At 45.5% G+C, this 25,039-nt stretch overlaps 1 protein-coding gene across 6 annotated transcripts in view; it reads right to left on the bottom strand.

Moving 5' to 3' along the window:
* LOC140425238 (DNA topoisomerase 2-beta-like) overlaps positions 1–25,039 on the bottom strand; it is a 254,600-nt gene that overhangs the window by 131,135 nt on the left and 98,426 nt on the right. For all 6 annotated transcript variants that reach the window (XM_072509323.1, XM_072509327.1, XM_072509325.1 and 3 more), the window contains 2 exons: positions 5,450–5,575; positions 20–130 (listed from right to left, as the gene is read on the bottom strand). In XM_072509323.1, the coding sequence (XP_072365424.1) occupies positions 20–130; positions 5,450–5,575 (237 nt within the window). The remainder of the gene's footprint in view (positions 1–19; positions 131–5,449; positions 5,576–25,039) is intronic.

The raw sequence follows: 25,039 nt of genomic DNA on the forward strand, positions 1-25,039 counted from the left end.
ATTTTAAGGTTTAACTAGCCTTTACTATAGGTGTAATGAATTCCTCCAAGAATTGATGTCTCAGAAGAGATGGCCAGTTATGATGAAAGAAGTTAATCAGCAAGCCTTTGATGTGAGAGCCATCCTGATCCTGTAACATTTAAAGATATGCAAAATCATACCAACTTTCAAGTTAGTCATAGTGACAAATCGACAAAATTCATGAATTGTACAACAAAAATTAACTAATTAATTTCCCATATCAGTCCTCAGACAAAATTAAACAAAAGGTGGAATCGTGTGGCGGTAATGGGGTCATGATCATTTGATGGAGAAGAGACGAGAGCCCCACATCACTTTCCGAGAAAGTCCATTGCATTTTGTGTCACTCAGGCACTTAACAGTCCAGTGGCAGGCCTGCCTCTATGATAAAGGACTGAAGTCCTGCCTGCCGAGATCCTCCAGCCAATCAGAAGCCAGAATCTTTTCTCCCGCAGCACAGTGGCTAGCACTGTTACCTAACAGCTCCAGGCACCCGGATTCTATTCCAGCCTCGGGTGACTGTCTGTGTGGAGTTTGCACTTTCTGCCTGTGTCTGCGTGGGTTTCCTCTGGGGTGCTCCGGATTCCTCCCATAGTCCAAAGATGTGCAGGTTAGGTGGATTGGTCATGCCCCTTAGTGTCCAAAAGGTTAGGTGGGGTTACTGTGTTATGGGGATAGGGTGGAGGCGTGGGCTTAAGTGGGATGTTCTTTCCAAGGGCCAGTGATGGGCTGAATGGCACTGTAGATTCTACTCAGCAGTGCCACTCAGGAGGCAGTGGCTGTTGCTGGTACTGCACCCACCCCTCCACAGGCTTTCCCACCATGGATTTAATTGGGATGGCCCCGAGTATGGCCCTCCCACACTATTAAATGCTCTTCCTACCACCAAATTGGGCTGGGGTGGGGGTGGAAGAGCAGAAGATTCCATTCATAATCTTTCTTCGATTTATTTCATACTAAATTTGTTCTTCTTTCTTGTCTGCAAGTTGATCTACCTCTCAATATATTTGAGATTCTCTTATTGGTACGTCTCTGTTTCCAACTGTTTTTCTGCATTCCATCTTCGGAAGGCATCCCATGATCCAAGGCATTCAGTTGGGAGCAGTGCTCTCACAGGGAGCACAAAGAAAATAAAATATTTGTCTTTATATAGTGCCTTTCTCACTGAAGCCGCCCCAAAGGTAGATTTAGGACAGAGTGTAGGAGGAACTTCTTCACCCAAAGGGTTGTGAATCTCTGGAATTCCTTACCCAGTGAAGCAGTTGAGGCTCCTTCTTTAAATGTTTTTAAGGAAAAAGATAGATGCCTTTCTAAAGAGTAAAGGGATTCGGGGATATGGTGTAAGGGCCGGAGAGTGGAGCTGAGTCCACAAAGATCAGCCATGATCTCATTAAATGGCGGAGCAGGCTCGAGGGGCCAGATGGCCTACTCCTGTTCCTAGTTCTGATGTTCAAAGCATTTTAATGTCAATTAATTATTTTGGTGTGTAGTAATTTTGAAGGTGGAAAGTGAAGCAACCAATTGCTTTGCAGCCAAGTCCCATGAATGGCAAAGAGATAAATGACTGATTATTCTGTTTTGGTTTTGTTTGTTGAGCGATAAATGGCCTGGACACTGGAGCACTTGATCCTCCATTGTCTTTTTGTATATTTCTCTCCCTCTTTCTGTATACCTCCTTCACACTTGACTACCATTCTTTCTAGATGTCCACGTCTTCTCTTCCTTTTACTGCCGATAATACACTTGCAGCCACAATCAGGGGCTCTCCGTGTGAATGAAGGGGGGTGGCATGCACATTACACTGCCATGTGGTCTTTACCTTTTTATGTTATTACAGTGAAATCTGAAGCTAGAAGTTGGTGAACTGCAGAACAGTACTTGGATTGATGAACGAGGTATTAGCTGGCATTGAAACAGGGAAGTGAAATTAGACAGCAGTTCAGCAAAGCCTGGATTCGCAGAGTGTGGCAGTAGCAACATGATTTGAATGAGACCCATAGATCTGAGCCCTCTTTTTGTTAGGCTGCTCTAGTGACATCAATTAGAGAATATCCTGTCAATATTCAATTACAGCAAAAGCACAAAACATGCAGCTGAACACAAATAATCCACTAATTGGCAGACAGCAGTCACAAGTGATTAAAGTGGTAGTCACAATTACCAATAAATTATCTTTTTTTTCCCCATTTGACATGGAAGCATTCAAGTTGCTAGGAATGTTTCACCCAAAAAAAGTTGAATTACTGCTTCAGTGGGATAAGCCACCTGAAGACCTAAATGATTAGAAGGAGTTCGTGAGGGGACTCTACAATCTGTAACACTCAATCTGTGTTAATAAATCTTATCTAAATGGGCCAATTCCATTAGCCCCATTAAACATATCCTTTGCCAGTAAGATGGACACAAATAACTTTGAAGCAATGTTTTTTGAGAGGAAATGGTTGGAAGGCAAACTAAAGCTAACATCAGGAAATTAATAGATTCCAGGAAGACACAACCCAACTCCTGCAGCCTAAACAGCAGCAATTTGTTCTGGATAATCCATTTATTTCAAAAATTCTAAAGCCAACCTGTAATAGAGGATCTATCCTTGTAAGGTGGTGACTGGGTCCTTCTATGATGTTCTGAGCACTGGTCAAGAACTAGGCTGTTAAATATGGACATTCTGACAACATCAGTTCCACAACTATATCGCAGCAAGACAAACGGAAGAAATTGATTTCACTCAGGTGATTAATTTACCTCATAACTGTCATACTAGTATTTCATCTGGAGCTAAGCTTCTAATCTCATATCCTCTCGAACACCAAGAATGTCTATTTTTACCTCCCTTATATCGCCCGTTTCCATCACTACCTCAGCCCACTTCCAGCTGAAATCCTAATGTATTGTATATACAGTTCCAGCCTCAACTATTTTAGTGTTCTGCATTCACCCAAACTCTGCTGTCTTTACCATAACTCACACTCAGTCCCATTAACCTATCATTGGTGTGCTTGCTGATCTAATTTGAATTCTTGTGTACTAGCACTTCAATTTTTAAATTCTTGGCTTCGTATTCAATTCCCAGCATGGTCTCACCCCTCCCATGTCTGCAGCCACTTCCAAACTGACAGTCCTCCATGAACTCTGTATCCTGCAGCTCAGGCCCCTACATCAGCCACTTCTTTGACCCATCATTGGCAGCTATGCCTTCAGCCATTTAGGCCATGTTCTGGAATTCCTTCCTTACACTCTCCAGCTCTAAGACTTTGTTCAAAACTATTTGTTTAACCAAGGATTTGATTATTATTGGGTCAATGATAATTTTTGTCTGAATATGCTCCTGTTAATCACCTTGGCATCTTTTGCCATGTTAAATGTGCTAACCCAAGATGCTGCTGAGCATATAATTTGGATTTTCACTTCAGCATAGTACTGAGGAAGTGCTGCAGTGTCAAAGCCACTGTATTTTTGGATGAGATGTTAAATCCACGACTGCTGGCCCTCTCTGGTGAACACAGAAGATCACAAATATTCAAAGCTGACACTCCAATGCAATACTGAGGGAGCCCTGCACTGCCGCCATTGCTGTCTTTCAGAAGCGATGTTAAACCAAGTTCAGGCAGATGTAAAATATTCCATGCCACTATTTTGAATGTGAGCAGGGGAGTTATCCCAATGTCCTAGCCAATATTTATCCCTCAACTGACATTGCAAAAGCATTATCACATTGTTGTTTGTAAGGGTTTGCTGTGTGCAAATTAGTTGTCAAGTTTCCTGTATTACAACAGTGACTACACTTCAGAAAGTTTTTATTTGGCTGGAAAATGCTTTGAGACGCCAGTCTTTCTTACTGTTGCACTAGTTGAAGAACAGCAGAGAAGTTGATGACATATATTTTTCAGCCAACAACCTTAGTATCAAGTCATTTTTCTCATCGCTGTTTTTGGACCATTGCTGTGCATAAATCTGCTGCCATATTTCCTATAGTGACTGCATTTCAAAAGCATTTCATTCGTAATTAAGTTCTTTGGGACATCCTGATTACTTTGTCAAAGGCACTATTTATTGGAAATTTAGCCAACAGTGAAACAGATATTATGATTTTCAACCATGAAATTGGTTGGAAGTAGGGATGAGAAAGAAAAGTCAATTTCCGTCTGTTACAACCCCCATGAGAACGACCCGATTAATCTCCCCATGAGCCTCATGGTGTACGAGCTTGCCCGCACTTCAGAGGGCTCGTTAATTCCACATGATAAAAGCTGGCCTAGGTAGCAGCCGGTATTCCAGAATGGTTCCGGCTGGGACTTTTACTGTTGCATGTATATACTTTTCCTAATAAACCATTTTTCACTTTCTTTTCTGGACTCCTTGACTGCTATACTTTCCTTGTTTGAAAGATATTTATTGTCACATGTACCGAAGTACAGTGAAAAATATTTTTCTGCGGCCAAAGGAACATACAGTATGTACATAGTAGACAAAAGAATAATCGACAGAGTACATTGACAATGGTACATCAACAATAGTGATTGGTTACAGTGCGAAACAAGGGCCAAACAAGAGCAGCATAGGGCGTTGTGAATAGTGTTCTTACAGGGAACAGTCCAAGGGAGAGTCGTTGAGGAGTCAAGTAGCTGTGGGGAAGAAGCTGTTCCTATGTCTGGATGTTTGTTTTATTTTAATTTATTTTTAAAGTAAATTGAATATTGAAAGCAAATTCACTCTGAGTGAAACAGAAAGAAAATTAAAGAAAGGAACGGAGTTAGATTAATTATGGGAATGGCCTTCTGCTCTTTCTTTTACCTATCTTTGGGGTGAGTAGGTAGGAGGGAGTTAATTGAGAATAGATCAAGCAGAAAAGCAGAATACAAGGGTTGGGTGGGCAGTCAAAAGAAAGTTAAGAGTAGTGGCAGAAGCAAGAGGCTGATGAGGAGAGGCCATTTGAGGGATAAAAGGAATCGGGTACAGAATGGGAAGGTAAGCACAGAGCCACATTTTACCAAATCCCGCACACACAGATGAAGTCTGCAGCTATTGTGATACTCTTCCCCGCAACATCACTTACCATCCTACCAAGGAAAAAAAAAGATGAAAAAGCAAAAATAACTGAAAGAGTGAAGGTCAAGTGATAACAACAGAAGAGAAAAGAGAGAAGAGAGAAACAGCAATACAAAGACAGCAGAGACAGGCAGTAGTTGCTAGAGCTCAGATAGCCATAAGCACAGGTGAGTTCCTAATTCATACCTATCACCTGAATATAATTTAACACCTAACTGATATTTAATTAATAACAGTGATCATCGTCTCTGAAAAATGTATGTGATGCCTTGGGAGATTGGCTAGTATACGGAATATTTGTATGCAGCTGCAATATAGTTCTCACTATTTTATATAATGTTATCACTATTCTTACATTCTTTTGATTAATACTCATTCATACCTGATCAGTCATGATCATAATCTTGCCATAGCGAAGAGATTTCAGAGACTCTGCATCATCGTAACTTTTCTTGTACTGCAGACCAACTATCTTGATAATGTTGTTGATTTCTGCATTCTCCATTATCTGCATGACAAAGTAGACATATCCATGGTTTGGTAGAATTGCAATATTTCACAACTTTCATGCTGTTAATTAACAGATTGGAATACAAGCTATACCTTTATGAAACCTTTTATACATTTGACATATACCCAGTAGCCATTTACATTACTAACCATAGCAGTAATAATTTACTTTATGCAAATTCCAAGTGATGCTCTAAAATTAATCAACCAAAGTGTTGACGAATTTAAGATACCAAGTCTACAAGAGTGCACAATTATCTATGCAATTTCAAGCATCCGTCTAATGTTTCATTTTCAGTTTTTCTGAAAAAATAAATTACTGGAGCTATATAGTTAATACTAAAATATTCACAAATGAACAGTATTATAATATACATGATACATCAACTTTACTAATAGCACTAAAGAACATGAAACATGGCAAACAAGCCAACTCGTGACATCTGGTGTGTATGTGTATACAGCAAATGGACATGACACCAGGCTGAACTTTAGTTGCATGGGGCATATGGTTTCCCTCCCCTCCTCACCCGCTGGAAGAAAGACCGGCACAAAAATTACCAACTTTAAAAAGGAGCACAGTGATAATAGTGTGGATGACTTAACAAGTTGAGGGTTGGACTTCCATCCCTCAGCGGAAATAAGTTCACCCTCAAGAGTAGCCAGCTGATCTGATCGACTGGCAGCTCTTGCAGTTCCAATAGCTCCAGTGGGTGGTGCTAAGACTGCAAGGAGCCCAATGAAGAAATTTCATTGAAATAGGACAATGCGAGTCCTCCTGGACGGGAGGCATCGGGTACTCTCGGGAGTGGGGCAGGGGGATAGATTTTGGAGGCCCGGTGGAAGGCATGATCTTGGGGAAGGTTCTCACAGTGTGGGCAGGTTACGCCCCTATTACACCAACCTTGGTGGGAAAAAAAACAACATTCCCACTCTCCCCCAACTTCTATTGACTAGCGTATTATACCATTTAAAACCAGGGGCTGGTTTAGCACAGTGGGCTAAACAGCTGGCTTGTAACGAGGTAGCAGCGCGGGTTCAATTCCCGTACCGGCCTTCCCGAACAGGTGCCGTAATGTGGCGTCAAGGAGCTTTTCACACTAACTTCATTGAAGCCTACTTGTGACAACAAGTGATTATTATTATATTATTAATTAACAAAACAGATGGGTGTTTTCACTGCAAATCCAATCTTCTTGAGGGATGGGAACTCGAAAAGTTCCAACTAAGATTCGTACTACAGTAATACCGAAACACTTAATTAAATGCATGATTCTTCACAAATATCTAATAATAATCTTGAAAAAATATTCCAAGCCAGGTCACTAACACAAGGTTCATTGGCCTAATTATGTTGAAAGATTTAAAGACATATGTTCGGTGTCTATGGGCGTGATCCAACGTAAAAGTTTCCAAGTGTCATTGGCGGCGGGAATTTAGAACATAGAACATAGTGTAGAAGGGGGCCATTCGGCCCATTGAGTCTGCACCAACCCACTCAAGCCCTCACTTCCACCCTATCCCCATAACCCAATAACCCCATCTAACCTTTTTTGGTCACTAAGGGCATTTTATCATGGCCAATCCACCTAGCCTGCACGTCTTTGGGCTGTGGGAGGAAACCGGAGCACCCGGAGGAAACCCAAGCAAACACGGGGAGAACATGCAGACTCAGCATGGACAGTGACCCAGCGGGGAATCGAACCTGGGACCCTGGCGCTGTGAAGCCACAGTGCTATCCACTTGTGCTACCATGCTGGGAGTTTCTTCCTGGCTCAGTCGGCGGGTTCGCCACCGTTATCTAACCACACTTAGTTACTTTTTGGAGGCTCTGGGGGGTTTTTCACCGGGCTAGCCCACACTTACAATTATTTTCACCACTGGGGAGCTGAACTCGCTAGACAGACTGGCTCCTCAGAGATCAGGCCACCATTTTGAAAGGGTGCCCTGGTCTCTAAGTGAGCTTGAGGGTCCCCACACCCCTACCCGCAGGCAGTGTCATCCCCCACAAACACATGCGCACCCCCCTCCAAGTGATGACACCCCGCTATTGGGTCACCGAGGGCCCCCCTTTTCAGGCCTTCCCGCGCCCCCTTTAGCCCTCCCCAATCAGGATTCCCACCGTTCATCACCTTCACCCTTCATACTTGTCCTGCATCTCCCACCCTTCATTCCCCCACCCCCCCTTTCATGGGCATGACACCCCCAGGCCCCTGGCCGTGCCACTCTGGCCCTGCCTCTCTGGCAGTGCTCCCGCCAGCTTGGCGGTGCCCCCGAGCACCTTGGCAGTGCCAGGGTGTTAGTACCCAGGTGGTAGCCTGGCAGTCAAGGCGCCCGTGTTCCAGAAAGAGGGCCAGAGGGCCACCTTGCACTGACCCTGACCACCCAGGGGCCTCAGATGGCCTGGGAGCCCCCCTGGGTGCCGTTCCGCCTGGTCCACATTTGTGTGGACCAGTACTGAATGGTTCCCAGCTGGGGTCACTATGCGGAGGCCAGTAGATGCCGGGTGCCTGATAGCTCCCGAGTCTGCACGCCTAAACAGTTTTTAAGCATACTTAGGCGTGCGATGCTTCGTCTCGCCCATTGTGACCGGGATCCTGATTGCAACATGTCATGAGACCTGGGTAGATCTCGTGAGGCCTAATGGCTGTCAGCAAGCCCGCTGGAGGCCTCGCCCAGCATCTACCAGTCGTGTTGCACTCCTGTTCAGGTGCAACTTGGCCGGTTGATCGCTTCCTAGGTTTTTGCAAAACTAGGGAACCAAAACCAAAAAGCTCCGCTGCATTATTAATGAATTTTCCATAAATGTTCATATTGGACAGGTGTCACTGAGCAAAACAGTGGGCATCAACTCTGGTACTATCAAGATAGCTCTCATGATTGTAGATATAAACATCATATTGAAAATATTGCTGGAAATATTCACTCAAGTAGAATTCTCAGAACTTGTTTGACCATGGGGTCAATTTTGTATATGGTCATTTAATTATGCCAACTGTACAAAATAAAACAACTTAGATGTGCCCTTTGTGATCCTCCAATAAACTGGTTCAGAAAGATTTAATGGCATACCAATTTAAATGCTGGACTTTTGGGGAGCAAAATGTCACATTTCATATTTGTTTCCAAAGAAGTACTGCTTTATTTCAAACTCTGAATACTGGCAGTACTTTTGGTGGTGGGTGAGAGGGGGTGGTGGGGGCTGTGTGCTGAGCCTAAACGCTCGACCAACATCCCCAACCCTGCCCAATGCTGCAGTCATGCATAAATGTAGCTGAAGGTATAGCTATAGCCTTGGCCTGATGCATGTTTCCTCCCATTTTGCTACTTTTCTGTATCAAGAGAAGAAATCTGAAGTGGGCAGCGTGGGGATGCGGGGATCAAAAGAGATGAATCGGAAGGAGGTGGGGAGGAGAGAGAGAGATCAGAGGAGGGTGGGGTGGGGAGTAGAAAGAGGTACCAGGGATTGGCGAGGCAGAAGATCAAGGCGATAGAGGAGATCAGGCAGACAATCAAAGGAAAGTGGTATGGGAGAAAAGGAGCGAGTGTAAGAGAGAGCGACACAGAGATCTTTACCATGAAGAGCTGCAAAGTAATTATGCAGAAAGCCAATGATCTCTGTGACAAATGATATCACTGACACTATTAAGTATGGAAGTCATGGCACTGTTCACTTCGTAATATAAAAGGTGAACCCCATCTCCACTCCTTCTATTGAATAAACCTGTTACGAATTTGTGCCCCACAAAAATGCCACATCAGTCACTTCAATTCTCACCTAGTGTCTAGTTTGATGGCGTGAACAGCAACCATATGGTATACTTCCAGTTTTCAGCCAATCTGTTATGTCATCGTGTTCATGAGCTAGACCAGGCATTTTCAAAGTGGGGGGCAGGTGTCGAGTGGGTCGCGGAGCCAGCCATCGCGACGTTCCCGATCGTGGGAATTCACACGCAACAGCTGGCTTTTAACAATGCCGGCTGCGAGCGGTTTTGAAAATGGCGGCCATGACCAGCTAAAAAAATGCGGGCGCACTGCGCATGCGTGTCCGCTCATCAGTGTGCATGTGGCCCGGGAGTGTTGGAACCTGAACCCGGGGTCAAAGTGCGATCGCTGCATGGCGGCAGCTGACTGCATGGTGATCACTGGTCGTGAACAAGGCTATGACCTTGATCTGTTTTGCATCCCGAAACATCACTGTAATGATCTGGAGAGAGTACATATTCCTCATAGTTTAATCATGGACAGAACTGAATATTTGGCAAGGGATATAATGAAAGCCATGGGAAATCATCATAACGTCGCCCTCTGTATACTGAAGGGTGGCGCTAGGTTTTTGCTGACATTTTAGACTACATTAGACTACATTAAAGCATTTAATCAAAACAGTGACCAGTCAATCCCTCTGACGGTGGACTTCATCCACTTGGAAGAGTTACTGTAATGATCAGTCAACAGGGGAGCTACTCAGAGTTTACCAACTGAGGTACGAAATCCACGCTCACCTCCTGTGAACCTGATTGGAGTGAGATCATGAGGACCAAGCAGGCTCACCTCTCGCTTTAAAAGTAAGAGAAAATGGTGGGTCGCGAATGTCAGCCAGAGTGGGTCACGAAGGTCAGCGAGCATGTGTCGCGAAGTTTGGCCGGCGTGTGTCGCGATGGCGTGGGTCATGAACCAATGCAGTGTATTGTCAAGTTCAACCTTAGAGAAATAGCTGCGGCGCCCTGCATGATCTTGCATTATCTGCTCGAGTTCACTTTTGTAAGGCCTGTAAGTTGACTTGAACTTAGCGTTTGTGAACAGGTCAATGGTGTGTAGGTGTTGCCTGATGGCACCGTTGCTGATACATGCGATCGCTCAGTTATTTCAAAATTATATGTTCGTACGTACATGCTGCAGATACTTTCAAAACAAAATTCTGATATAAAATGCTGAAAACACAGCAATTTATATCACCCAACTGTTTCTTGGGAGGAGCTTGACAGGCAGCCTGCACATGTCCATGTTAAATGTTATCTTGCTTTTCTATGTACCTGTTCATATTAAGAGTATATACCTCTTCATATGAAAAGGTAATTACCATTGTCTTGGCTGTACTGTAACAACGTGGTTCGGAAATGGCAAGCTCGGACTCATGGGTTTCTGCATCTTACCTAGGGTATGTGCTGTGCGTACTGTATTGGATCACTTTCCTGCTGCATACAAAGTGAACAAGTGGAAATAATCTCACTATTTTGAAGAATAGGCCATTCAGCCTAAATCTAGTGGTTAGGAAACTTTTAATGCCAACAATCTAGCACAAAATTATTTGGCATTTGGAAAAGTATAGACAAATGAATGAAGTCAGCACAAATGTGTGATACCCAAATTGTGAAATAGAAACAGAAAATGCTGGATAAACTCAGGTCTGACAGTATGTATGGAGAGAGAGAGAGAACCAGAGTGAACGTTTCAAATCCATGTGATTCTTCCACAGAAGTGTGTACAAATTGTGTTTGATTAACCTGATTTGAGATTTTTTTTTTGGTGAAGTAATGGAGGAGGTTGATGAGGGCAGTGAAACTGATGTGAAAATTAATTTTCAAAATGTTGTTTTATAGACTAGCACATAATAGAATTACTAGCAAAATTAAAGCTCATCAAATTAAATTGCTGCATGGATACCAAATTGGCTGAGAGAAAGAAAGCAGAAAGTAGTAGTGAACAGTCGTTTTTCAAACTAGTGGGGAGCCCCCAGGTGCAGTAGTCATAAAGACTACTATTCTTCATGATATATATTGATGACCTCAACTTCGGTATAAATGGCACTATATCAAAGTTTGCTCATGACATAAAACTCAAACGTAGCAAACAGTGAAGAGTATAGTAAAAGATTTCAGGACATATAGTGAAATGGGAAGACTCAAGCAGGTAAAATTTAATGCAAAGAAGTGAGAAATAATTAATTTTGGTAGGAAGAATAAGATGATGAAATGATATGCTCTCAATTCCCTACCTCTGGAGATATATTATCGGGCATGGTGACGTCGGGTCATATGGCAGGCAGGTGGGCTTAAAATTGGGAGCCCGCCCGCTTTATTGTGGGTGGCACGGTAGAACAGTGGTTAGCACTGCTGCTTCACAGCGCCAGAGTCCCGGGTTCAATTCCCGCTTGGGTCACTGTCTGTGCAGAGTCTGCACGTTTTCCACATGTCTGCGTAGGTTTCTTCCGGGTGCTCCGGTTTCCTCCCATAAGTCCCAAAAGATGTGTTTGTTAGGTGAATTGGACATTCTAAAATCTCCCTCTATGTACCCGAACAGACACCGGAGTGTGGCGACTCGGGGATTATCACAGTAACTTCATTGCAGTGTTAATGTAAGCCTACTTGTGACAATAATAAAGATTATTAGATTATTATTATTCAAATTTCATTTAAGTAGGTATTTATGGTTGTTAATGACCCAATTCACAGCAATAATATATTGTGTCAGCAATAAGACGCTTACAGAGTCTGAATTACACCAAATGGAAGTTCTCAGTTTTTCCTGAGGAAACTTATTAGTGCAGGCTTAAAAGGTATAGCTGAGCCGAGTCTCATCTTAGCAGTTCAGAGTTCTGTAACTGCTGGGATTGACTCATTCAAGGCACATATTAATTAGATTCATTAGACGCATTAACTCATATTAATTAGAGGTCTTTTATCCACCCAAGTACTCCATTCAATTCTTGTCCATCATCCAAAGCTTTAAAGTAGCTGAGAAAAATCTGCATTGTGGTCTCAGTGGGAGTTACAAGCTCCAGGGAGGAAGTGGTGGTGGTGGAGAGAGTGAGGAAGAAGGACAGAGCAGAAGGTCCAGGATGCACTAGTGGTTCATGAAGGGGCCAGCACTGTGTCAGACCAAGAGGGTAATGAAGACGTCATACATCCTTGGTGGAGTAGTGTGCGGTCTTATGCAGCACCTCGGGGCCAGGACTGAGCTATCTGCAGATGTCAGAGACTCTCTGTGAGAGAAGGCTCAGGCTATCAAGAGTCACACCACTCCGTGATATGTTCGTAGGGGAGATCTCCTCCAACTGTGTTGGAGGGACATCCGATGCCTGGAGCTCGAAAAATCACTTTCATGCTCAGCCCTTCGTGACAGGCTCCTTTCAGGCAGCATGTGGATACCTCAGTGACATAATGCAGCCTGCTGCACACCACTGCATCAATGCCTTCACTGATGCTATATTTTAAAGGGCAGGGAATTACATCTCCTTCACACTGGATGAACAGAGTGAACTGGATAGAACCAAAAGTTTTGTGATGATTGCAGGTTTCCCAAGGGTGTGTAGGGAGCTATTGATTGTACTCATGTCAGAAAGGCTTCTGCTCGACAGTCCTGCACCTTCATCAACAGGAAGGATTAAACTCATTGAACAACCAACTGGACTATGGTCATCATCGCCACATCATGCAGGTATACACCAGGTACCTGGGCAGCAGCCACAACTGCTTCATTTTTCGAAACTCAAAGGTGCCAGATCAGCAGGCCTGAAGCCCTGGATGGATGGCTCGTAAGTGACAAGGGGTACCCATTGAGGAGTGGCTAATGACACCTGAGGGTGCCCAGAACAGAAGAGGAGGTACAATGACATCCACGGAAAGATCAGGGTCATCATCGAGCAGACCATCAGCCTCTTGAAAATTAGGTTCAAATGCTTTGAAATCTGGAGGGGCTCTGCAGTACGCTCCCTCACATGTGTTGCTGATGGATGTGGTATACTGTGCCCTCCGTAACCTTGTTATCCAAAGAGGGAATGCCCTGGACAATGAGGGTGCAACAGATAGGAGCCACTTCTCAGAGGATGAGGTGAGGGAACGCGGCAACATTCAGGTTGAAGGCTCTGGCTGTGATCGCATGGATGGCTGTGACACCAGGTGTGCCCTGATAAGGTAGAGCTTTCAATAATAAGGCAAAGGTTTCAACAGTTTACAAAGTCCCGGAATCAGAGATGCGTGAACGCTATATATCCAAACCTTTATCCATGAGCAATGTGCATCTCATATCTCCATCGTGTCAACAAACCTACCCTTTCCAAAAATTAACACAAGAAGCATCCTGCCCTGCATCGAGATTATTCTCCTGATTCAAGTCCCACTGCCTATTAAAACATCAGCATGAGGGATTGTGAAGTGAGGGTTTATTTACAAACGTACAATCATTATTTACATTCACAGGGATAAGCTACTCAACGATGTGAACCTCTTGGTGACTACTGTGGAGTTTTTCTGGCGCATTTATGAGTAGTCTGGCACAGCACTGCTCCCTCAATTGCTGCTGCACTGGAAAGGGGATACCGATTTTCCATCTCCCTTGTCCTGGATGACTTACTCGGGACGTCCTCTGTGTAGCTGCAGTCTTGAGTGGCCTGACGCTTTGGTGACCTCTGCTGTGAGGCAGGAGAATCTTCTGCTGCCATGGCACTGTTCGAAGACTAAGTCAATGGCGGTTGATTGGAAGAGATGCTGCCCCCATTAGAAGTGCCCTGAGAGGTGTTTCCAGATGGTGGTACCTGCTGTCATCCTCTGCCACTAGGACCGCTTGGTCCTCCCTACATACCATAAGACATAGGAGCGGAAGTAAGGCCATTCGGCCCATCGAGTCCACTCCACCATTCAATCATGGCTAATTTCAACTCCATTTACCCGCTCTCTCTCCATAGCCCTTAATTTCTCGAGATATCAAGAATTTATCAACTTCTGTCTTAAAGACACTCAACGTCCCGGCCTTCACCACCCTCGTGGCAATGAATTCCACAGACCCACCACTCTCTGGCTGAAGAAATTTCTCCTCATCTCTGTTCTAAAGTGACTCCCTTTTATTCTAAGGCTGTGCGCCCGGGTCCTCGTCTCCCCTGCTAATGGAAACAACTTCCCTACATCCACCCTATCTAAGCCATTCATTATCTTGTAAGTTTCTATTAGATCTCCCCTCAACCTCCTAAATTCCAATGAATATAATCCCAGGATCCTCAGACATTCATCGTATGTTCGGCCTACCATTCCTGGGATCATCCGTGTGAATCTCCACTGGACCCGCTCCAGTGCCAGTATGTCCTTCCTGAGGTGTGGGGCCCAAAATTGCTCACAGTATTCTAAATGGGGCATACTGGTGAGGTCCCAGGAGCTGGATATGTGCTCAGCCTCCCAGCCTCTGGGCACCTCAACTCAGAGCCAAAGCAATGGTGTGCAGGTCAGAGCTCACACCGATGATGCAGCTGCAATACGTTCTGTTTGTCCGATCAGGACAATCTCCAGTCTGTCCATGCAGGAAGTTTGGCGCTCCAAAGAGTGGGTGGCCACAATGTTCATGGCCTAGATGGACACCTCCACAATCGTGGCCATAGCATCCCTCTGTTTTGCCTGCCACAATCGGCATGGACCTTGACTCGAGGCTCATCATCCGACTTGGATTTAGTCTCTGGATCACTACAGACACTCCTCCAAGTTCCCAAGACATGCACGTACGGCCCCAAGTTCCCTCATTAAACTGCCAATCTCCATTCTTTTTTAAAATAAATTTAGAGTACCTAATTCTATTTTTTTGGCAATTTAGTGTGGCCAATCCACCTACCTTGCACATCTTTGCGTTGTGGGGGTGAGACCCTGGCAGACACGGCGAGAATGTGCAAACTCTACACGGACATTGACCCCCAAGCCGGGATCGAACTAGAATCCTCAGCCCCGTGAGGCAGCAGTGCTAACCATCGTGCCACCGACATGTCTCCATTCTGACGTACAAATCCCTGTTGAGGTAACAGTATCTACGATGGTGCTTGGGACAGAGAGGATGTAATGCTGAATCCTCCAAGATTCTTCCTTCTCCTTGGAGTGTCAGCATGGCATCCAGAGGAGGGTTCATGGAAGAGGCTTCACTGTGACAAAGAGACATAAGTAAGGATGTCAGTAGACATCACAGACCTTGCCATATCAGTGCAAAATCACTAAGCTCTGCAAAATTATTCACGTCCAACACAGACTCAATTGCAGACTCAATACATACTTGTACTGACATCTAAAGCTTCCAATTATGAAGCTTCCCGGGGTTTCAATGCCGGATGAGTTTCACCACATCATGCCGAATCTCCATCTGCCTCCCACTTGCACTCTCAGTTTGTGCCTTTTGCCATCTCACCAGACCCATGCATTCCTCCAATCTCGCCTCTGCCAATGGACCTGGATGCTTCTGTGTCAGTGAGCATCAACACCTGCTCTTCAAATTGATTCACGATCACTAATTCCGACGCACTCCACCAATCCAGCCCGTCGGACATTGCAAGCTCGCTTCTCCTGAAAAGGTGTGTAAGATTGCACTCATTAGCACTATCAGCTTATTTAATGGCATGCCGCCAACGCATAATTAGCAAAGTGCCTGGCAGTCTAGGTGTTGTGCACATCTCTCATCTGCAGTCTGTCAATTCCCTACGTTCCAACTGGACCAAAGTTTTAAGAGCACACTGACATCATTGCTGATAGCAATAGCTCTGTTGGATCATGTGTCCTATAGCCCCAGCTAATCTGACTTTCCTCCTGCATTTGCAATGACACCATGTAGCACACTGGCACAAGATTGCACACGCGGAGGACTTAACTCATGCTAACTGCTCTCGTGAGGTCATGGAGCGTGTTCTGGCATTGAGACCATGTTCTCCACACCAGCTCAACACTGTTGACCTCCTCAGGTACCTCCTCTCAGGTAGTACGTATTTTGTTTCCATTTCTCTTCCCATCGGATGGCATCAACTACATTGGTTAGTTGGACACTGCACAGAGGAGAGCTCTGAAGGAGTCATCATTAAATCAAGGTTTGGTCCTTCTCTCTTGCTTCTGTCTCACTCCAATGGCTCAGACATCTCTGGGGGGAAACATGCAACAGCCAGATAACTCTTCGTGGCGAAGATGTGGAAAACTTGTTCAGATTCAAAAATAAAGACTCCTCTGCTCAGCGGCAAAGTTTGGAGACAGCAGAACGCGAATAAATGCACACTCACCTTAAAAACTTATAAATCGCTGAAGTCCAAATGAGCTTCCAAACTCTGAACAATGCTGGCATTTGCTGGCTCCCCAATACTGTCCCGTGCCAGGGTACCTTTAGAATATGGCAGCATGGTAGCATTGTGGATAGCACAATTGCTTCACAGCTCCAGGATCCCAGGTTCGATTCCGGCTTGGGTCACTGTCTGTGCGGAGTCTGCACATCCTCCCCGTGAGTGCGTGGGTTTCCTCCGGATGCTCCGGTTTCCTCCCACAGTCCAAAGATGTGCAGGTAAGGTGGATTGGCCATGATAAATTGCCCTTAGTGTCCAAAATTGCCCTTAGTGTTGGGTGGGGTTACTGGGTTATGGGGATAGGATGGAGGTGTTGACCTTGGGTAGGGTGCTCTTTCCAAGAGCCGGTGCAGACTCGATGGGCCAAATGGCCTCCTTCTGTACTGTAAATTCTATGATAATCTATGATAATTACTGGCCTCAATCTCATTCCAGGTCACAGCTAACAGCCTCAGAGGCCACACATCCTGCCCTCCAGCGCTGATTGAGTGTGATGATGGCCTCAAATTCCAAGTCCTAATTAGTGCTATATCTGGTGCGCTTAAGGTGGTCCTGGAGGTCGGTATGCCGCCGAGCTCTGGGTGCGGAACCCGTCCCCAGCTATTCATCGCATTATTCACCCCACAATTTTAAAGGGAGCGCAGGAACAGAGAGACCTGAGGTGTACATACATAAATCTTAGAAAGTGGCAGAACAATTAGAATGGGGAATTTAAAAGGTTTACAGGATCCTTGGTTTTATTAAGGCAGAGAACACAAAAGCCAGTTATGCTAAACCTTTATAAAGTATTGGTTAGGCCCAATTGGAGTGGTTGGCTGATTTTGGGTAGCTCACTACAATTACGGAGGGTCCACAGGAGATTAACCATAATATAATCAAGATAGAAGTGTTCAGATAAGTAGAGACTACAGAAATTGGAACTGATTTCCTTACAGCACAGAAGGCTAAGGGAAGCATTGGTAGGGCTATAAAATCTTGAAGAGTTTTCTTATAATAAAAAAGGAGAAACTGTTTCCCACAACAGAGGGATTGTCAACCAGAAGACACAGTTTTAAGGCAATTGGCAAATGAACCACAGGTGACATGAGGAAAAAAATGTCAGGCAGCAAGTTGTGATGATCTCGAATTCACTTGTACTCTATTATAACATGAAAAATGGAGATTGGAAAAATGTTTGAAATAGAAATCCTTGTCAGATTATAGGGAAAGTTGAGTGAATCTAACTAATATCACAATTGCAAAGAGCTCACACAAGCATGATGGTCTGAATGGCTTCTCCCTGTGCTCACTGTTCCATGATTGGATACGGTCCAGCTAGTAATCTATATAATCACAATGAGGACACCCTCATTTAACAGCTGCATGGTAGCACAGTGGTTAGCACTCCTGCTTCACAGCACCAGGATCCCAGGTTCGATTCCCGGCTTGGGTCACTGTCTGTGCGGAATCTCCACGTTCTCCCCATGTCTGCGTGGGTTTCCTCCGGGTGCTTCAGTTTCCTCCCACAAATCCCGAAAGACTTGCTTGTTATGAGGCAACAGTGCTAACCACTGTGCCACCATGCCGCCCTAGTCAATTTTGTTCAGTAAATTTCAGAAAACAAGTAACCATTGTCCCTTTGATACCATGTGCCTTTCTGAAAAAGAACTGTTCTGATTCACTTCTATCAAATTAGTTTTGAAAGTCCATGGGCTGGATTCTCCGCAGCACTGCGCCAAAATCACATTGAGCGCGGGGGTGGAGAATGGCCGTTTACGAGGAAATCGGGACCGGCGCCGCTGAAGCGATTCTCCGGTCCCCAGAGAATTGCTCGGGAATTGTTCGCTCGCTATCTACGCGGCATGGCTAGGGTGCCATTGACAAGAGACCCCCCCCCCGGCGAAATTCTCCGCTCAAAACTGGCCGAGTTTGCGACGGCGTGGTTCTAACCACGTATCGGCCGTCGGGAATCTCGGGTGGCGGCTGCGGACTCCCTGCCGCCCTGTTTGGGGGGGGGGGGGCTTATGGACGGTCAGGGGAGTGGTAAGGCGGCATGGATCCATGGGCGGACGCGATCTCGGGGCGGGGGGGGGGGCTACGTTTTGGACGACGGTTCGCAATCTGAATCCGCCATCGCGCACGGCGTGGTCGCTGTAGGCCGCCGTTGTGCGCTTGCACGGACTCCCGACCAGCCTCATATCCGCAGCCAGAGGTGCGAGGAACACTCCGGGGCCCTGCCAGCCCCTGCAGGTAGGAGAAATCGCTCAGGACTTTGAGGAAAGTCAAGAGTGAAATGCCAGCCTTTTAATGCTGGCATGGGGACATAGCCCCATTTTTGGAGAATCCAGCCCCATTTTTTCAACATCCACCTTCATCAACCCTACATGATATTTCATCAAATAACTAGGTTAGTCAGACATTATTTATTTTTGAAAAATCCATGTTGACTGCCCCATATTAACTAAGTGAGAAGTAATTTTGTCTCTGGCATTTTTCTCACCACTGAATTTAGATTGATTGGCCTTTTATTACCAGCTTTATGCTTCATTCCTTTCTTGAATAATAATATTTGCACCAGCCCAATATACAAGGAGGATTAAAGATTGCAGTGAGAGCTGAAGGCAGGGTTTTTCAAACTGTGGTGGGTTGCCGGCGGGTGTTGAGAGGGTCACAGAGCAATCGGTCATGGGGCTCCCAATCGCAGGAGAAGCGGCCAACGGTCGCAACCGGCTATTAAGAATGCCTGCAGCAACTGGCTTTAAGTTAAGAATGCTGACCGCGGCCGCTTTCAAATGCGTACTATGCAGTCTTCCCGCCAGAAGCGGCAGTACAGAGCAGGTCATGCTTTTGGTGCAAATCACGGAGGAGAGATTTCTCCATTTTCTAGCTGCGAGCAAGCAAGGCAACAGGACAGTGAAGAACTGAACATGGATCATTTTATTATAAGGAAGAGAGGGCCAGAGGCACAACAGGCCAGGATCTCATAAATGAATCTGCTGGAGAGAGCTGCGCAGGAGAGTACGCAGCAGGAGCTGCGCAGGAGAGTACACAGCAGGACAAAGCAGTGCGCTTGTGAGCTACTCAGGAAAGCCAACGGCAGGACAAAGGAGTGCTAGTGTGAGCTGTATACAGAGCTCCAGAGCCTCGGGTGAACAGCCGACTAAGAACAAACTGAAATTGGGAACAAGGCAGTAAAATAAAGACGATTTCTTGAGGTGTGGCTTTGTTTATTATGCCAATGCAAATGAGAGTTTAAAACCCTCAAAACTTCAAAGGCATTTGAAAACGAAGCATGGTGAGTTTGGGGAAAACCTCTTGATTTTTTTCAAAGGTTGCAGCGAGAACTTAAACCATCAGCTGAAGTCTTTAGCAGAAATGCAACATTGAATGACAAAGCACAATTAGTCTCTTACATGGTACCTTACCGTGTCGCTAAAGAGAAAATGCCCCACACTGTAACAGAGAGATTCATTTTCCCTGCACCATTAGACATGGCTCGTATAGCCGGAGGGGGCTTGGTCAAGCTGAGGGATCTGTATTTGAAGGAAGAGTTCACCAATCTGGAGGAGCTAAGGGAGAGGGGTAGAGATGCCATGGGGAAGTGAGTTCAGGTATCTGCATGTTAGGGTCTTTGTACGAAAGGTCTGGAGAGGGTTCCCTAGGTTGCCGGGATACACCCTGCTGGAGCGACTGCTGCTTCTGGATGTGGAAGGAAAGGGAAGAATTGGGGATATATACAAGTGGTTGGGAGAGCAGAGAGGCGAGCAGGTGGTGAAGATCAAGGAAAAATGGGAAGTGGAGTTGGGAGGGGAGATCAATTGGAGAGTATGGAGTCAGGCACTGTGTAGGGTAAATGGGACCGTCTCTTGTGCAAGGATAAGCCTAATACAGTTTAAGGTGGTGCACTGGGTGCATATGACTCGGGCGACAATCAGTAGGTTCTTTCGGGAGTAGCAGATGAGTGTGAGAGGTGTGGGCGAGGGCCAGCGAATCACGCACACGGTTTGGGGTTGCGAAAAATTGGGAAGTTCTGGGCGGGAATGTTCGCAGTCTTAGCCAGGATAGTGGAGGAGGAGGTGGACCCGGACCCTATGGTGGCGATATTTGGGATTTCAGAGAAGCCAGAGCTCATGGAGAGGAGGAAGGCTGATGTTGTGGCCTTCGCCTCTCTGATTGCACGGCGGCGAATCTGGAGTGGTGGTCGGCATCGTCACCAGGGGCAGGGGCTTGGTTGGGTGAACTGCATGACTTCCTGCGGTTGGAGAAGGTAAAGTATGAGTTAAGGGGCTCTGCGGGGTGGGGGGGGGGGGGGGGGGTTGAGAAAAGGTGGGGGATGTTTGTGATGGCTCGTATGAACTGAAATGTATTCCATTAGTGATAACACCGAATTTGTGATATTTTTGAGAATTTAGAGACCCAGCTTATTTCTCGTTTAAAGTCAGCACAGGAGTTCTCAATTCAAATGGCTGAAAGTACAGACATTTCAGATTGTGCAACCTGGCTAGTTTGTTAGGAATGTTTGGCACAATGAATTTGTTGAGGATTTGCTGTGCTGCCTGACATTGTCAAACAGCACGACTGGCGCAGAGATTTCTGGCTTTGATTTATTATCACATGTACCGAGGTACAGTGAAAAGTAGTGTTCTGCGTACAGTCCAGACAGATCGTTCCATTCATGAAGAAAAACATAGGACATACATAAATAAACAATGTAAATACAAAGACACAGGCATCATGTGAAGCATACGGAGCGTAGTACCATTCAGTAGAGAAGATGTGTTAAGCGATCAGTTTAGTCCATAAGAGGGTCATTCAGGAGTCTGGTAACAGCGAGGAAGACGCTGTTTTTGAACTTGTTAGTGCATATTCTCAGACTTCTGCATCTCCTGCCCGGGGAAGAAATTGGAAGAGTGAATATGCCGGGTGGGACAGGTCTTTGATTATGCTGCCCGCTTTCTCAAGGCAGCAGGAGGTGTAGACAAAGTAAATGGATGGAAGGCGGTTTCGCTTGATGGACTGGGCTGTGTTCATGACTCTGTAGTTTCTTAACGGTCTTGGGCAGAACAGTTGCCATACCAGGCTGTGATGCAGCAAGATTGGATGCTTTCTACAGCATCTATAAAATTGGTAATGTGGACATGCCAAATTTCCTTAGTTTCCTGAGGAAACATAGGCACTGTTGTGCTTTCTTGGTCGTAGCATTGACATGGGTGGATCAGGACAGATTGTTGGTGCTGTGCACACCTAGGAATTTGATCCACCTCAGCCCCATTGATGAAGATAGGGGTGTGTGCGAGACGTTGCTTCCTGAAGTCAATGACCACCTCCTTAGGTTTGATGGTGTTGAGGGTCAGATTGTTGTCGTTACACCACGTCACTAGGGTCTCTAACCCCCACTTGTACTCTGACTCATCGTTGTTCGTGATCCGACTCACTACGGTCGTGTCATCAGCAAACTTGTAGATGGAGTTGGAGCCAAATTTTGCCGCACAATTGTGTGTGTATAGGGAGTATAATAGGGGGCTAGGTACACAGTCTTGCAGGGCCCCGGTATTAAGGACTATCGTGGGGGAGGTGCTGTTGTTTATCCTTATTTATGGTATATGGTCAGGAGGTTGAGGATCCAGTTGCAGAGGAGGGAGCCAAATTCTAGGTTTTGGAGTTTTGATATGAGCTTGGCTGGGATTATGGTACTGAAGGCAGAGTTGTAGTCAATGAATAGGAGTCTGACGTAGGAGTCCTTGTTATCGTGATGCTCCAGGGGTGAGTGTAGAGCCAGGGAGATGCCGACTGCTGTCGACCGGTTGCGGTGGTGTGAAAACTGCAATGGATTCTGGGAGTATGGTGTTGATGTGTCTCATGACCAACCTCTCCAAGCAGTTCATCATGATAGATGTCAAGGCTACCGGACAGTAGTCGTTGATGCATGTTGCCTAGTTCTTCTTTGGCACCGGTATGATAAGTCTTCTTGGAGCAGGTGGGAATCTCGGAACAGAGTAAGGAGAGGTTGAAGATGTCCGCGAACGTACACCCACCAGCTGGTCCGGGCAGGATCTGAGTGCACGATCAAGGATTCCATTCGGACCAGTTGCTTTCCAAGGGTTCACTTTTAAGAAGGTCAACCTGACTTTGGAAACTGTGACGGTAGCTATGGGTGTGTCCGAGGCTGCTGGGGTAGTTGACAATGGTTTGATGGCCGAAACGGGCATAGACTGAATTGAACAGTTATGTGGTTGGAAAGTGCAGGCTCGACTAGGTTCATTGCAGAGGAATCACAAGCAATGGGGCAGCCAACATGACTGGGAAAAACAGGAGAGTTATAATAAGGATTAAGGAGGCAGCTGGTCAGGACATTTTTTGGAATCATTATTTTATTCACCATGAGGCATTGGTATCAAAAGGAATTACATCCGAACTTGAAGTGGTATTGTAAGGAATTGTGAAAGTTGTGAACTTCTTCAAACACAGCGCACTCAATACCAGGTTTTTTGAGGCGTGTGTTTTGATCTCGGGGCCGAACACATACATTCCTTGTTCCACACAGAGATACGTTGCCTGTCAAGGGGGTCAGTGTTTACGAATTGAGGTATGATGGTCACACTTTCCTCCTTGCGAAATAGTCGCCTCTGGCTCAGTCCTTTTGCGATGAAACTTGGATACTAACCTTGCAGACATTGTTCCGATTCTAAACAAACTGAACCTCAAATTGCAAGGGAAAGATGATTATTGCTTTCAACACTGTGAAGAAATATATGCTTTCCTAAAGTAATTTGAAGTTTGGCAACTGTGAGTACAGAGCCAAAACTACTACATGTTCCCCACATTGTTACGGCACATCAAAGAAAACAGTATTAGTAAGGGAACTATTAATAGACTGGAAAACCTTCTTCAGTCATCTCTGGCTGCGCTTATCAACAGTTTCTGTCGCTCCTTTCCAGAGAAGAAGTTTCCGATTTTGAAAGAGATGGGGTGGGTGAAAAATCCTTTTGAGTTTGAGACCCCACAGCCAATTATTTACTTACAGCTGACTCCAAATGAAGAGGTTGGATTTCCGTCCTCACAAAGAAGAAGAAACCGGATGAACTTTGTACCTGATATGTGTATTGCCATCTCCTCCTGTGAAACTGATTGGAGTGAGATCGTGAGGACCAATCAGGCTCACCTGTCTCGTTAAAGATAAGTGGAAATGGTGTTGTGAAGGTTGGCCGGCGTGGGTCAAGAAGGTCGGCCGGCGTGGGTCATGAAGGTCGGCAGGCTGGTAAAAGTGGGTCCCGGGAAAGAAAGTTTGAAGAAAACTGGCTTAAGGGGACTCCATCTTACCTTCCCTCAGCAACTTAATATGCATTCCATCTAGACTGGGTAACTTGTGACAGAACAATGGAACCAGCATGCTACAGACAGAACTTGAAACAATCCCAAAACTAACAAATCAGATCAAACACGTCTGCAATCCTACCACATCAGTCCTGAACAGTAATGGACAATTAAACAATTAATTAGAGATGGTTTCACAAACATCCCCATTCACAAAACTGACGGAGCCCGGCACAAATAGGAACGTAGGAATTAGGAGCAGAAGTAGGCAATTTCAGCCCTTCCGAACCTGCTCCACCATTCAATCATATCATGACTGATCTCTTCCTAGTCTCAATTCCACCTCCCCATCTTTAACCCGTTCTTTATTAGCTATATATCTATCTCCTTCTTGAAGCCATTTAATGACTCAAACTTCACTGCACTATGGGGCAGCGAGCTCCACAAATTCACCACCCTCTGAGAGAAGTAGTTCCTCCTCGTTTAAGTTCTAAATCTAGCGCCTCTCAACCTATATCCGTGACCTCTCATTCTAGATTGCCCCACAAGGAGGAACATTTGGTTTACTTTTACTTCCCTTTCAATCCCTTTTAGTATTTTATATACCTCAATCAGATCCCCTCTAATCCTTTTAAACTCCAGCGAGTATAAGCCCAAACTTATATACCCTTTCATCCCCGGAATCAATCTGGTGAACCTCCTCTGAACTGCCTCCAATGCCACCACATCCTTCCTCAAATAAGGAGGCCAAAACTGGACACAATACTCCAGATGTGGTCTCACCAACACCCTGTACAATTGCAACAATACTTCTCTACTTTTATACTCCAGTCCTTTTGCATTAAACGCTATCATTCAATTTGCCTTTTTAATTACATGCTGTACCTGCAAATCGACGTTCTGCGATTTATGAACAAAGACACCCACATGCATCTTGAATCTGTTTTCCATTTAGATAGCACGGTAGCATAGTGGTTAGCACAATTGCTTCACAGCTCCAGGGTTCCAGGTTCGATTCCCGGCTTGGGTAACTGTCTGTGCGGAGTTTGCACGTTCGCCCCGTGTGTGCGTGGGTTTCCTCCGGGTGCTTCGGTTTCT

The sequence above is a fragment of the Scyliorhinus torazame genome, chromosome 6, assembly GCF_047496885.1.
Source record: "Scyliorhinus torazame isolate Kashiwa2021f chromosome 6, sScyTor2.1, whole genome shotgun sequence".
NCBI classification, from domain to species: domain Eukaryota; kingdom Metazoa; phylum Chordata; class Chondrichthyes; order Carcharhiniformes; family Scyliorhinidae; genus Scyliorhinus; species Scyliorhinus torazame.